This window comes from Tursiops truncatus, chromosome 10 (assembly GCF_011762595.2).
Source record: "Tursiops truncatus isolate mTurTru1 chromosome 10, mTurTru1.mat.Y, whole genome shotgun sequence".
Taxonomy (NCBI): domain Eukaryota; kingdom Metazoa; phylum Chordata; class Mammalia; order Artiodactyla; family Delphinidae; genus Tursiops; species Tursiops truncatus.
The window spans coordinates 21,823,271-21,838,967 of record NC_047043.1 but is presented as its reverse complement, the minus strand read 5'-3'; the positions used below and the strand labels follow the sequence as shown (position 1 = coordinate 21,838,967).

Genomic DNA, 15,697 nt, shown 5'->3' with positions numbered 1-15,697 from the left:
TGTGGACCAAGAGACAAAATTGAGGATATTACATACGCACTTATATAATAAGACAGAAAACAAATTTCCACACATGTTTATTAATGAAATATAATTATCTTATTCAAACTATAATAATTGAGTACAATTTTTCGTAATACAGGTCTTCTGATAGGAAGAATGAAAAAAATTTTTTGAGAAAATAACATTTTGCTTAATTGGAGTGCTGCCATTGTAGAGCAAAAGCAGCGCCATAGACAATATGATCACATTTATAAACTAACTCCAGAGTGAATTTTTCTAAAGATGACAGAGGCCCAAACATGGAGAGAGAGCTTTTCTCTACATTTCATTTTAAGGAGCTTTTTTTCCCATTAAGAAGGAATGTTACCTTTTAAGGAGTACCTTGTTGGTGCTAGAATGTTTCTCTTTATGGTTGAACAGGTATTTCTGCTGATGGGGAGGTTTGGTTGATGCATAATGCAGATACACAATGCACAGTAGAGGAAAGAGAGGAGGCCAAAGGGCAGAGAAAAAAAAAATTTTTTTTTCTTTTGGCCACACCACCTGGCATGAGGGATCTTAGTTCCCCGACCAGGGATCGAACCCAGGCCCCCTGCAGTGGAAATGCAGAGTCTTAACCACTGGACTGCCAGGGAAGTCCCCAGAGAAAATTTTTTATGTTTAAGTTTTCCTTGTCTTGCCATAAAATATGAATTTTATTTCACAAATAATACAAAAGAACAAGCTGGATCAATTTCCAGATTCACTCATTTAATAGGAACTCTGCTAGGGGCTAAGGATGCTCTGGTAAGCCTGTCATTTATCTCACACATATGTCTCAGCCCTTCTATACCCCCTGCTGTAGCGGGTCTGAAAGGCTACAAACTTCATTTCCGAGGATCCCAATGCTGATGGGCAGAATTGGTGAGGAACAGAGGGAAGAAAACGGTTAAAATTTTTAACACTTTAGTTAATACCTGAAACTATAGTTATTTTCTGACAGCTTGGAAATTATGCAATGTGTTAGCTGTTTAAGAATTTGCTCGGATGAAAGGAATAATCACATGGTTTATTACTATTATACAAATAAGTTACATTAGGGTTGTTCAGATTTTTTTTTTCCTAGACCCTTAAAAATCTTGAAGTACCTTAGAAATTTGAATAAAAATGGGAATTTGGAAAGTTGTGCAGAGGATTTTGGATGACAACCCAATTCCTAATAAACAAAATACATGGAACAGGCAGGAATATATCACAGTATTCAGCCATTAATTGGGAAAGGAGACCAGGAGCACTTGCTATGTTCAAATTCCAAGGTCTTAGATTGATGTGGTAAATAGAAAGGACTTGCTAATGCTACAGACAAAGTGAGAAATGTGGGTAGATGCAGAAATAAAAGGATATTTCTACAATAAAATGTTATGTTAACAAAAAAAGTCCACAGGAAAGTAGTCATCCCCAGATATTTCTGTAGCAGCAACTCCATTTAAAACGTACAAAACAGGTACCACATCTACAGAGCTGACTGAAAAAAAGTTCCTGCATTTGAATTCGTCAGACCCAATTTTAGCTATCACAAGGAGTAACAAAAGATAGACTAAAAAGTGTGTTTAGAGAAAAGTAGATAAGTTAAGTTTACTGAGTAAAGTTCTCATTATGAATAATTGAGATGGAACCACACAGATGATTTGGGACATCACTACAAGATAAGATCAACACTGTCACACGCTTGTGTCAGGACACTTTTTTTAGAGAGCCTTTACTATTAAACAATTGTCATTCCAATATATAGAGGTTTTGGCTAACAAAGTGTTTAACCTCCATTTCTCTATCAATATTAACATTTTCAGATTATTTATCCAGCACTTCTTATTTGTATGAGCAGATCCTCACAAGCCTGTCAGGTAAGTTGGCACTCCTACTATTTTTTTTCCCACTAAAGGAGGAGGAAGAGGGACTTCCCTGGTGGCGCAGTGGTTAAGAATCCGCCTGCCAATGAAGGGGACATGGGAAGATCCCACGTGCCCCGGAGCAACTAAGCCCGTGTGCTACAACTACTGAGCCTATGCTCTAGAGCCCGTGAGCCACTACTACTGAGCCCCTGCACCATAACTGAAGCCCAGGCGCCTAGAGCCCATGCTCTGCAACAAGAGAAGCCACCACGATGAGAAGCCCGTGCACCGCAACAAAGAGTAGCACCCGCTCACCCGCAAGTAGAGTAAGCCCGTGCGCAGCAACGAAGACCCAACGCAGCCGGAGAAGGAAAAGAAACAGAATCTTTTGCAGGAATACACACATCTTTACCGAAATTAAGAACCCATCTAGGAGGGCTATTCATCAAAAATCTCTTTTTCTACCCAAGTAGAAAAAATAGCTATAATTAGTTACTTATTAATGAAAAGGAAGAAGAAAGAAAATGGGGGATTTCAGCATTGTTTCAATTGGAGAAGTGGAGTATTGGATTGGTCAAAAACTTCCAAAACCCCAATGAACTTTTTGGCCAATCCAACAGAATGGCTAATTGACACTAAAATTCCTAAATACAATTTTTAAAAGCATGAAAAGTGACGTTTTATTCCACTTTATATACTGCTTATATCTAACTAAGCAGCTTATTCTATGGGGTCTAATTTCATCTGAAAATAATTTTTTTGACCATCCTTTTAAATAGGCTAGAGTTAAACCCATTTTATAATTCACTTACTTATAAACACACATTTGTTATATACAAAAGTGGGGTGTCTAAAAGACTATCAGCAAAGTAACTTTTTAATCTGAAATTATACAATAATGCCAGATAGTTTCCTAAATAATATTTTTATCATAAAATGTCAGTGGCTCCCCAGTGTTACTGAATAAAATTTCAACCCCTTGCTCTGGCATTGAAGGCCGCTACAATGTATGTATCTCTTCAAACTCGCCTTAGTTACTAAATTTGACAAATTCCTTTAGTCTTTTCAGCTAACATGTCACCCTGTCCATGCAATAGCACACAGCCAGAAGTAACCTTTCCCTCCTCTGAACTTCCACAGCATTCAGTTCACCACTCACAAGTTATTTACCATGGCACTGTCTTATTTTAATGTGCAAGTCTTATCAATATTACTGTACTGAAAGCTTAAGCCCAAGTATGTATGCATGTGTGTGTGTATGCTTTATCGCTTTCATTGTCAGGCATAGTAGGCACTCAAAAGTATTTTTCTATAATCTTTCCTTCCTCTACGGAGAAGTTTTTTAGGTTTGGAAGGAGCAGAAAGAGTGAAAGGAGGTGCAGTGGTCCTTTGTTGATCTCAATAAATTATACTTACTAAGTGTATAATATTTTCTGGTTTGTAAAAGGCTTTATATGTATCTCTTTACATGACATAAGAAACAAACACCAAAGAAAAATGAACAATGTTTAAGATCAGGGCTATTAGCAAATATTTAGGAAAAATGAAGATAAGGAGACAAGAGGAAATGGCTAGCTTTGCGGAGGTAACAAAAATACGGTTAATTTAAAAGGAAATTTTAAAAGGCTAGAAAAGATTAACTGGAGGACGTCTACAGGATTTTAGAACACTAAAGTTTTAAATTATACTGCAACAAGGGGATAATGAAGGCAATGAAAGATTGTAGGGAAATGATAAAGGAAGAGCCCCACCGTTTGCAAAGTCCCTAGTCAGCCAGGGGTACTTCAGAGCAGGAATCCAGCAAGGGTACTTGAGAACAGAAGAAAACGCTATGCTGGGGACGATTTCCTCAGAGGCAGAACCCATTCTTGTTAAAGCTGGAAGCTGGGGACGGGCACTCAGGCACCTACGAAGAAGGTAGCAGTCTCTGAAGAACTTAGCAGAAGGTGATCTGGGTGAAAACAGGAGATATCGTGAAATTCTTGAGAGTCTTGACTTCACAGGTTGATACTTTGAATGTTGTGGAATCGTTTTGGTCAGATACCCAGGACTCCCAATGTGATTCTGAAAAGATACATTTTCTCCTACTGCCCATACTTGGGTCTCTATCAACATTGGCTGCCTCTGACCCAATCTCCCTCTCCCCAACCACAGGGCAGTTTTAAAAACATGAACAATACTTGTTATAAACGTTTGGTGTGAATCCTCTGACCTGGAGGGAGTTGAAGCTTAGCTGGCATGAGCTTTCATGCACACTTGGCTTTAAGTTGGGAGAGAGGGATATGGATGGTGTCTTGGCATTTGGTTAGGCCCAAGATAACCGAAAGGTGAGAAACAAGCTGTTGAGGATCATAGGATTTTTTTTTTCTTAATTTTTAAATTTTTTTGGCTGCACAGCCTGTGGGATTTTAGTTCCCGAACTAAGAATTGAACCTGGCCCTCAGCAGTGGCAGTGTGAAGTCCTAACCACTGGACAGCCAGGGAATTCTCGCATCATAGGATTTTCATCAAGATTCATAATAGTTTTGATCTGACTTGATAAATTGATTTTTATTTACCTGAATGTGAAAGGTTTCCCCCTAAAGAGTAGCAAAATTAATATGAACTAATGTAGTTAATGTTGACTATAGACTGGAATTGTACAGATGGAGCAGTCTCACAATGTCTTAATGATAAAGAAGCTGTTTAAGGCATTCTTACTATAACTACTATGCTGGTGAAGAAATATGGATTCCTCCACCCCAACTCTGACAATCTTACATATTTGACAATAAATATACTAGAATCCGAATCTAGATAAATATTCTAGACCCAGAATCTAGAACCTCAGAGAATTAGACGAACACAAATGGCCTTAGATAGTCCTCAGAAATCTAGACAACATTAGATTTTCAGAGCTATGAAGGTCGTTTCACTGGTATATTTAATAAATGTTTATAGCACCTGTATGCAAGGCACAATGGGGGTATAAGACATCATTGATCCAACCAACTGGTGAGGAATTCATTATAGGCAAAATGAACAGTCAGAGCAGCAGCCCCCCAAATCAGAGCCATCCACCCAGGAGACGTCATAAAGTGCTGGCCGAGGGTGATTAATTAGCCAGTCTAGAAGCCCATTTAAGTCTAAAAGGTGAGAATCATTTCAGGTCTGACCTCTTCCAGACAACTCTCCCATAGCCTCTTATCAAACAAGTTGTTTTTTTTTTTCAATCACCTTCTAAGATGTAGAAGATAATTCATCTCAGCCAGTCTCTATTTTCTAACAAACACCTGATGACGTGTGGGAGTAAATAAAGCCCAGCTCACAATTTTCTAGTCAGCAAGGGCTCCAGGGTGGCTTCAGTTCAACGAGGAGTGAGCACCAACTCTGGCATATAAGACATGGGTCATGGAGACAGAATTTTTTTCCCAGCGTGGCTTCTCTGATGTTGAATAAGGTATGAAGTTCGGGTGAAGCCTTTTCCGCATGTATCACACTGATAGGGTTTCTCACCAGTGTGGATTTTTTGGTGCTCAATAAGGCTTCTATTCCTAGTGAAACTTCTCTCACACTCATTACATTTATAAGACACGGGAGCCTCAACATTTTCCCACTGGCTTTCCATCCTCCCCTGACTCTCCCAGGTCTCTCCACGGTCAGGATTCTGAACGTTTTTATCGCCGTGGATCCTCTGATGTCTCAGGAGATGTGAATTGCGCCTAAAGGCTTTGCCGCACACATTGCACTGGTATGGCTTCTCCCCAGTGTGGATCTTGCGATGTTCAAGGAGGCTGCAGCTCTGGCTAAAGGTTTTCCCGCAGTCATCACACTCGTAGGGCTTCTCCCCGGTGTGAGTTCTCTGGTGTTTGATAAGGTTTGAACTGTGACTGAAGACTTTGCCACATTCCTCACACTCATATGGTTTCTCCCCAGTGTGGACTCTCTGATGAATGACGAGGGCAGAGCTCCCGATGAAGGTCTTGCCACACTCCTCACATTCATAGGGTTTCTCCCCAGTGTGGATTCTCCTGTGCTTAGTCAGGCCTGAACTCTGAGCAAAAGTCTTCCCACATTCATGGCAATAGTGCCGCCTATTCCCTGCAGCACTTTTCTGCTTTCTTTGTAACCTGCCCTCCTGATCACCAGCTTCTGCACGTGCAGGAATCTGGCCAATGGCTTCACCCAGGTGGCATGGTATCTGCCCAGACTCTTGTCCTGGATGGTCCTCGTCTGGAGGCAGGTCCCTGATCTTCGTCTGCACTGCACCACCTGAACAACAAATGACCAGCAACTGTCAATTACGCCCTGCCACAGGGGAGAGCTTCGTGATGAATCCCAGGGAGGCAAGAATTATAGAGGTGTATACATGCCATGGATGAAGATTTAAGTATTAGAATAAAGATGGGAACAAAGGGGGAGAACAGGGGTGCTGGGGAGGGAGACCTGAGAATGAGAATGGGGCCATTGGAAGAAGGCTACAATCTGGGAATGGAGAGATTGGAGGGAAGGTGGTGAGGCCTGAAGACTGTGCTGGGGATAAATGCAGATGCTCTAAGTTCTAAGAAAGTAAGGCGGGGCCATGTGCTTAGGATTAGATACTAAAAGGGCTGAGCAGAAGGTGACAGTAAACAAGGCAAGTGAAAGGATTTCTAAAATGTTCTGTGAGAAACAGGGAAAGTAGGAACTCAGAACTCACTGACCACTGGAAGGTGCAGTCATCTCTGGCTGCACCCTAGGCAGAGGCAGGGTCTGCCAAATAAAACTGGCATCAGTGCTGGGAGATCTGAGCTGGAGCCCCCACTGTGCTGCCAGTGAGCTATGTGAACTCAGACAAGCCAGGCAATCTTGTGCGCCTCTGCACTGCACGCTCATCTCTAAGGCCAGGCTCTGCATTCAATCTCTGGCTCACTTCTAGCTCTCACTCAATGGTCCCATGGCCCACTTCCTGAAGAGATCCCTCAGCTCTCCTGCACTATCAGGGCTAGCAACAGGAAGGGAAGGGGAAGAAATCAGCATTTACTGAGCATCTACTATGAGCTGGACCTGTACTAAGGGCTGTACCTCCTTCATCCCACTTAAACTGAACTGACCAGGACACTGGCAGGACAGATAAAAAAGCAAGGCTCAGAAGGGTTAATAAACTAGTCACACAGCTGGTTAGTAGTTGGGATTCAGAAATGGTGATTCTAATTCCAAACATAATTCAAACAGTTTCTAACAGCCTAGTAGATTCTAATACACAAAGGAAGCCAGGAAACCTTATAAGAAATCAGTGCCCATTAGTCTTACCCAAGGAGATCAGGCTGCCACAGTTCTCCTGCCTTTCATCTCTGTAGAAGTTCACCTGAGATGAATCCAGCTGTGTCCATCCAGGAGTGAGGGTCAGGGCCACATCTTCCATTTTCAGCAGCCCCTGAAACAGTGAGTAATGCCATGTAATTCCTCTTGCCCAAAATCACTCCCAAAGCTGGGTACATGCAATGAAGGAGCATCCCCTTTACAGGAGCTCTTTACAAAAAAGCAAGTATGGCATATTTATGCCTACTTAACCCTATCTCTAATAACATCTCTGTCAAAAAAAATAACCATTAAAGGAAAGAAATACACACATTATCAGTACTTTCACATAAACATCTAAACAGTCCAGAAGGTGAAAGGTTTGGAAAAACAAGGGCCAGTGCAGTAAAAGGAGTGGAACCATATCCAAACTTTTCAAAATATTTGTGGTGTGCTTTGGCAAAGTGGGGATGGGGGCTTATTTGTATTAATGATTTTAAAATACAGTGAAATCTAGGTCTGAGGTGAGGAAAAACCAGGGAAAATAGGTTCTACGGAGCCTCAAATACTGAGATCTTCAAGCAGGACATGAAAGACTGGGTAAGAAATTAAAATCCAGGTTAAGTAAAGACTATTCAAATTGTAATATTAAATCTTAGACTAAAAGCACATGCCTTATCTGTTCCTTCAAGTTTAAGTTCCTAGAGGGCAGCGGGCATGACTCTATATCCCTCACTAGCAGCACAGTTTATGATACTTAAAAAAACAAAACTACATCACCATCACAACAAAATCTTCAGTTTGTATTTGCTAAATTTCCCTTGCTGAAGAGAAAATCTCCTTGATGAAGGAGCTGACCAAACAGATGGCTAGGAAGAGCAGGGAAGCACAGTCTCCAAGCTAGGAGTGAAACAGGAAAATCTTCTTAAGTGAATATCAAAATAATGACAGATGATGATTAGCAACCTTGGGATAAATGAGAATACTCAAACTCCATGTAGATCCAGGATGAGGGTGGAGGAGGCATGGAGAGAAAGGGATCTGATGGGAAGCCCATCAGCAGTGAAGGGTGCTGGGTGCTGGGGGAGGGACAGGGGTTCCACCTCACCTGGGACTCTGGGGCAAGCCTGGCGGCTACCACTTCATCTCCTCTGCAGCGCCCTCCAGAGGCAAGCCTAGGAACCTGGAGAACTAAGAAGGAAAGAAGCTCTGGATGAGATTGACCCTGACATTCAACCTCCCTGGCATTCAGCCTCAGTGAGCCGTGAAGTCCAAGTTCAAAAACTGCATAAATTCCCATAAAGAAGTTTATACAGTGTGTCTTTCCAAAATTCCTGATCCCTGCCAGCTCAAATCCTATGGCCTGAAGAGATGTGATGTACTCCACAGATGCACAAAACAATGGGCTGGATCCTTGGTAAGAAGTGGTAGCAACATAAAAACAAAACAAAGCATTCCATCTGAAGAGTCTTTAATCTTGAATTTTGCTGAGAGAGGGAATAAGAGGATTTCTGTGGTTTCTTTTTTTGGCCGCACCATGTGGCATGAGGAACTTCCCTGACCAGGGATTGAACCCGCACAACCTGCAGTGGAAGCACGGAGTCTTAAGCACTGGACCACCAGGGAAGTCCCAAGGATTTTCATTGTTGTTAAAATTTCTTTAGTAGCTCTTTGGGTGCTTTATTCTTTTCTTTCTTTTTTTTTTTTTTTTTTGGCTGCATTGGGTCTTCGTTGCTCTGAGCAGGCTTTCTCTAGTTGTGGCGAGCGGGGGCTACTCTTTGTTGCGGTGCACAGGCTTCTCATTGTGGTGGTTTCTCTTCTTGTAGAGCACGGGCTCTAGGCACATGGGCTTCAGTAGTTGTGGCACGCAGGCTCAGTTGCTCCACAGCATGTGGGATCTTCCCGGAGCAGGACTCGAACCCGTGTCCCCTGCATCAGCAGGTAGATTCTTAACCACTGTGCCACCAGGGAAGCCCTGGGTGCTTTATTCTTTAGTTCTGAAAGACTAAGAGGAGTCAGATAAGGCTGGGCCCAGAAAGGAGGAAATGGGAGTCTGCCTATATAGAACTTGCTCAGATTTGAGAGAAGTAAAGGGGAACTTTAGGTTTTCCTATGAAAGGTGAACTTTGCTGGAGGCAGTAAACAAGTTAGGTTAGACTAGGACCTCTGTTCAGAAATAAAGATTTCCTGTTGGCTGGTGTATCCCAGTGTTGTTTGTCTTGGAAATCTGCCCAGATGTTCACAGTATGTGGGGAACACTCGGGAACATAAAAGTTTCCTACTGAGTGATTTTCACCCTGTTCTAAGTGACAGGTTTAGAAGATTTATACTCTTTGGTTTGTAGAAATCCTACAATTCTGGAATATTCTGACTGGCTTTACATATTCTGCCTTATATTCCTCATAGCACTCACCAATATCTGAAATCATATTAATTTATTTGCTATTCTCCTTACTAGAATGTAAGTTCCATTGGAGGAAGAAATCTGTCCTACTGACAGTGCTATCCCTGGTACCTACAACACTGGCTACCACATAGGGAGCCTCCAGAAATATATGTTGAATGAATGGAGATCACTGTGTTGCTACAAAAATCAACTCTTTCCAAACACCAATTTTAATAAAGTCTTATTTACCATGTCTAGGTTTGGTTAGGAAAGCTTTCCACTATTGTTTGAAATTTCCCTATTAGTCTCAGTCTCAAAGTAAAGTAGATCTGCAAGGGGCATATAAGACACCCATCAATAGATCTTGTAGGTGATCCTTAAATAAAATTGGTTGGAGTCTGCAGAATTCATATTGCCCAGAAGATAATACTCACTTCTGTCTGGTAAGGAGTGGGATCCCAGAGATTCATGCTTGAGTGGAGCCTTTCTTGGCTGGAACTGGGTATTTCGTGACCTCTGAGCTGGTGTCAACACTGCCATCTTGCAACAGAACAGTTCTTGCCCCTGGTCACCACCTGGGACCTAGAAGTCATTCATTTATTTATTCATCAGACACTTCTATCACACTCTCTCTGTGCTAGTACTTTCTATTTCCCAGGCACTATTTCTAAGAGCTTCATGAATATTAAGTCACTTGATGTAGAGCACAACAACCTTATGAGCTAGGTACTTTTATTATCTGTATTTTTGTAATGGGGAAACTGAGGCACAATGTTTAAGCAACTTGCCCAAGGTCACCCAGGTAAAAGCAGAAATGTTAGGATGGGAGCTCAGGCAGAATGAATCTAGTGCCCACGCTCTTAAGCATTACTCTGTCCTCCCTCATTATATATATTTGTGCTTTTATGAAAACTCTTTGGGAATTGGGGCTAAATTCTCAGAGAATACTAATATGTTTTCTTATCTAAAAATGAAAATAATAATTTCTAGCTTATAGGGTTTTGGAGACCAGTAAATAAGATTGCAGTGTGTGAAATCACCTAACACAGGGCCTGGTACATGGTATGTCCTCATTAAATGAAGGTTTCCTTCCAGACATTTGTCATTAATTAATTTTCAAGTCACTTTCATAATAATTAGCTCATGTGCAGCTTAGAATTTCCCATATCTTCTGTAAAGAATGACGAGCCTGAAGCTGAGACTTGAGATGATTTTTCTCTATTACAGGGCTAAGGGGCACTAATGCCAACTCAAGAACCTTGGTCTCTGGGTCACGGGTTAGAAGTCTTTGGTCTGGTTATGTACATGCTGAAAGGAACACACAAGGACACAGAATACTGCAAAGGGAAAATAGACTCATACAACATTCAGGAAGGTGCAAGTAAAAATGAGCCCTGGGGTTTCTAACTTGTGGTCCACCGACTCCCTCCCACGTATTCCATGAATGTGAATAGGAAAAATAACTTTATTTTTACTAGCTTCTAAGCAAAATTTAGCATTTCCTTCAATTATGAATGGAAGCAACAAACCAAGGTGTTATAAGCAGTACACAGGAATCTGTCACCAACTGAAACTGCAGATGTTCTCATACCACATTACAATCAGGTAAATGTCAAAGTCATTCATCGCCACTTTGAAATTATACTAGTTATTAGGCCTGTCTCTAGATGTTAATATTTAGTGCATTAATTTTAAAAAGCACATATATAACTTTATAATACATTTAATGCTTTGCTAACTGTATTTCAATATAATTGAGTTCCTTTTAATCCTTTATATTTTCCCTTATGTATTTAAAAAATACTATTATGTGAAGGAGTCCAGGGACTTCACCTTACTGGCAAAGAGGTTCAGGTACAAAAAGAGACTGAGAACTTCTGGATCTTAAAGAAAAGCCCCTCACTCTGATCTGGAGATTTCAGGAAGAAACAGACCACAGCTTTCAGAGGCTAAACCTGTTCTCTCTACCTGCGGCATCGGCTCATCCAACTGCTTCTCCAAATACTCCAAGAGCACCACCACCTCCTCCCCGCTCTCCGGATGCTGCTTCCGCACCCAGCTCTGCAGGTCCCCCGGCAGGATGGTCAGGAACTGCTCCAGCACCAGCACTTCCAGGATCTGCTCCTTAGTGTGCACCTCTGGCCGCAGCCACAGTCGGCAGAGCTCCCGGAGCCGGCTCAGAGCCTCGCGGGGCCCCTCAGCCTCCGGGTAGCGGAAGCCTCGGAAGCGCTGGCGGGAGTGCTCGGAGCCCGGAGCTGGGCTGCTTGGGGCGACCGCCTCAGCAGCCAAGGCGGAGGCTTCCTCCTTCTCCACCTTCACGGTCAGGATCCCGGTCCGGTCCTCTGCAGACTGGGCGTCCAAGGCTGCGCTTTCCTTCGATTCTCTAGCCATCCTGGACCAAGGCAGTACTTGGGCCTCAGTCTAGCTGGGAGTTGTATTTCTTCGGAAAATTCTTGAAAGGTGGGAAATCACAATTATACTGTAAAACTGCAGTGGTCCCCTTCCGCGTGTCCAGGGGCCCAGGACACCCCTGGGGCGCAACTTCACAGATTGCCCCCTGTAGTCCGTGCCTTTGCAGCGTCCTCCTCTGCACCCCACCCCGAATCCCACAATAAGTAACCCCAAAGGATGTCTTGGTGGAATGAACAGATTCCAGATGCTGGAGAAAAATTGAGGATGGGGCACAGGAAGCCTCGGTGGGAATCAATGCCACTTCCCGGGCTCTCTAGGAAGCACCTCTCGGTGGTTGTCCCCGAGTTAACCCGTTAGCAACCACGCCCTTACCTCCACTCAAGGGAAGCAGTTAGGGGAAGGAGAAAAAAAGGATGACAGGCTCTGTATCATAAGAAATAAGACTAGATCTTTCAGTCCTGTAAGAATGCTGTTGTGCCCCCCCCCCATGCTCTGATGTAAAGCTTGACTACAGAGCTGGCATAAGATTGACACTAAAATTCAGTAGAAAGCAGAGCTTCCTCAGAGCACCAGGCAGGAGGACATGCCCTTTCTCTCAGAAACATCGAAGACCACATCACCAGGCACTTGCTTGGAGAAGCAGTGGCTGCCCCAGGCTCTTGCTCCACTCCAGCTGCCATTCTTCCTTCCCTTTCAAGGCTAAACTACTTGAAGGAAAGCCCTCCTATCTCTGACTCTAGTCCTCACCTTAACACACTGTAGGCGGCAAACTGCCAACAAAGACATTGAGATTGCTCCTGCAAAAGTAACTAGAGATTCTGTCCCTCTTCCCCTCCACACACAACAGCTACCACTTTCTATTTTCCATGGCTTCCTCTCAGGCAACCAGAATTTCCAGGCTTCCCACTATCAGAAACTCTCTAGTCCCTGGCATCAGGGACCATACTATATTGGGCTTTCATTCTTGTTTCTTTCCAGCCCTCATTTATGGTCTGGAATAGTGGTTAGATCCGCCGACTCTCAAGCCAAGTTTCCTGGGTATGTAATCTTGGCTGTACCACGTACTAGCTGGGTGACCTTGGTAAATTACTTATCCTCTCTGTGCCTGACTTACCCAATCTATAAATGGGGATAGTAACAGTAGATAGTGATGGAGGAAATTTTTGCCTGTTGAGGTATGGGGAAGTCATTCTGACTTATATGGTGTACATCTGTTCTAACCATTAAAAAAGAATGCATTTACCATATTGTTCACAATCTCCACTTTGAAGACAGAGATAAATCCCCCCCCAGCCTGCCCATGATGCCAATGCTATTACTCCTTCAAAGATAAGGGTCCCTTCCCAGACACCAAGGTCATGCTGACTCGCTGTGTATGTGCTAATCTGTCTCTTTTGAAACCTTGAAGGAATGCACCCGTCATGTTTGATATTTGTTCTTTGTTCTGACAAGATATGAAACTGTGGTTCGGGCATCCAAAATGGAACCGGGTAACCATTGTGCATGTGGTTTCAGAAATGTTCCTGCGTCACTGAGAACCTGAATTTTCTAAACTGTATCAAACTCAAGGACACTACCAGCTGTTCTCAAAACAATATCTGCTAGTAGCTGCCAGCTGCAACCTTAAGGTCTCAAGGTCTCCCCTTGTAACTATGTAACCCATTTTGGGCCCCAACCAACCCTTGCTTAGCAAGTACCCTTACTTCTTGCCAGCTCCAATCCTAATTTATTTATTTGGTTGTGTCAGGTCTTAGTTGTGGCATGTGGGATCTTTCGTTGTGGTGCATGTGCAGGCTCAGTAGTTGCAGCATGCAGGCTCTCTAGTTGTGGCACGTGGGCTCTAGAGCACGTGGGCTTAGATGCCCTGTGGCATGTGGGATCTTAGTTCCCCGACCAGGGATCGTACCCATGTCCCCTGCATTGGAAGGCAGATTCTTAAACACTGGACCACCAGGGAAGTCCCCTCCAATCCTAATTCTTGACAATTTGTGTACAAATTGTTTTTTGCCTACCTAAGCCCCCGCCCCCCATTTTGTAGTCTGACAGAACACAATTCAAGTGCTTCTTGAATCCATGTCTCTTGGGTTACAGTCCTCGGTTTGGCTCAAATAAAACTCCTTTCTATTATTATTATAGATGCTTATTGATTATTGCATTGATGAAAGGGATGTTGTGAGCATTAAGGTGAGTTTTTGTGTAAAGTGCTTAGAACAATGCCTGGCCTATAATAAATTAGGCCTACCCTAAAATGGAAGCCCCGAGATTCCTTTGAACCAGGCAGGATTAGATTTTAAGCCAGAAATGACTGCAAAGTTATTTTGGTGGACCAAGATGTCAGTAAGTCCCCTTTCTACCCAATGGAATACAAGTTTGGTAGAAGTTCATTAAATGGAAGAATACCATGCTGATACCTTCCTGAGTTATTTTGTTTGTTTGTTTTTATAAATTTATTTATTTATTTATTTTTGGCTGTGTTGGGTCTTTATTTCTGTGCGAGGTCTTTCTCCAGTTGTAGCGAGCGGGGGCCACTCTTCATCGCCGTGTGTGGGCCTCTCACTGTCGCGGCCTCTTGTTGAGGAGCACAGGCTCCAGACGCACAGGCTCAGTAGTTGTGGCTCACGGGCCCAGTTGCTCCGCGGCATGTGGGATCCTCCCAGACCAGGGCTCGAACCAGTGTCCCCTGCATCAGCAGGCAGACTCTCAACCACTGCGCCACAAGGGAAGCTCCCTTCCTGAGTTTTTATTCCCTAGTTTTTGTTCCCTCTTCAGTTCAAGGGATAACAAAGAGATAAAACTTAAGAAAATGAGAGATGTCAAGGCTGTTACAAAGGAAAACTACTAGAAAATATTCTTCTCTTGATGAGCTGCCACACTAGGTACAGGGCACTGCCATGAAGCATTGGCAAAATAAGTGAACCTGAATCTAGTTTCTAGATCCTAATGCCTTTGTATAGGTGAGATACAGAAGCAAGTTAAGCAGTTTTCAAACACCTCAGCACATTAGGATCACTGGGGAGCTTTTAAAACATCCTGATACCTTGGCTGAAACCGAAATCGATTAAATCAGAATGTCAGAGGGTGGGACTCAGGCATGAATGACTTTAAATATTTCCTAGGTGATTCCAGTATGCAGCTGAGTTTGAGAATTAATGAGTTAAATGATACTTAAAAGAAGTAATCAACCAAATCCAGAATGTGGGACATTCTATATTCTATAGAACAGAAGATTCAGGTTCTTCAACAAATAAATGGCATCTTTCAAAAGGGCAGGGGAGAAAGGGGAGCTGTCATATATTAAAAGAGACTGAATAGATATACCAACCAAATGCAACGGTAAACCTTATTTGGGCCCTAATCAGACCAAAACAACTGTAAAATGGCATATTTGAGACAACTGGGAAAACTATATCACAATGGCATTAAGGAATCACTACCAAGTTAGTTGCCATAATGATACTATGTTCATGTTAAGAAAAAAGTCCTCATTTGTTAGAAATTCATACTGAAATTTGTACTTGTGGGTGAACTGATATAAGGTCTAGATTTGCTTTGAAATACTCAGAAAGAAACAGAGGAAAAAAGAAAATGGTGCAAAGATGAGAGCTGTTGAAGTTGCATGAGAGGCAGAGGGGGGTTCATTGTAATATTCGCTTTACACTTATATATGTTTGAAATTTTCCATAGTAATTTTCTTTTAAATTAAACAAAATCCTACCTTCCTTCCAGAATAATTCCATCCAAAAGGTAGGGCCAAAGGAAGTGGGAG

General features: G+C 42.6%; 1 protein-coding gene across 3 annotated transcripts in view; it reads right to left on the bottom strand.

The window, feature by feature from the left end:
• Positions 1-59: 59 nt before the first annotated feature.
• Positions 60-15,697, bottom strand: part of ZKSCAN4 (zinc finger with KRAB and SCAN domains 4) — an 18,718-nt gene continuing 3,080 nt past the window's right edge. The window contains exons 1-6 of one of the 3 annotated variants that reach the window (XR_004528295.2): positions 11,488-14,361; positions 9,954-10,101; positions 8,242-8,324; positions 7,146-7,269; positions 5,091-6,125; positions 60-3,825 (exon numbers count right to left, since the gene is read on the bottom strand). Coding sequence is in view for 2 of the 3 variants with exons in the window: in XM_019944899.3 (XP_019800458.2) it covers positions 5,263-6,125; positions 7,146-7,269; positions 8,242-8,324; positions 9,954-10,101; positions 11,488-11,910 (1,641 nt within the window). In the remaining variant the exon portion in view is untranslated. Of the gene's footprint in view, positions 6,126-7,145; positions 7,270-8,241; positions 8,325-9,953; positions 10,102-11,487; positions 14,362-15,697 lie in introns of those variants that run through there. The other 2 variants (XM_019944899.3, XM_073810494.1) reach the window with 2 other exon arrangements.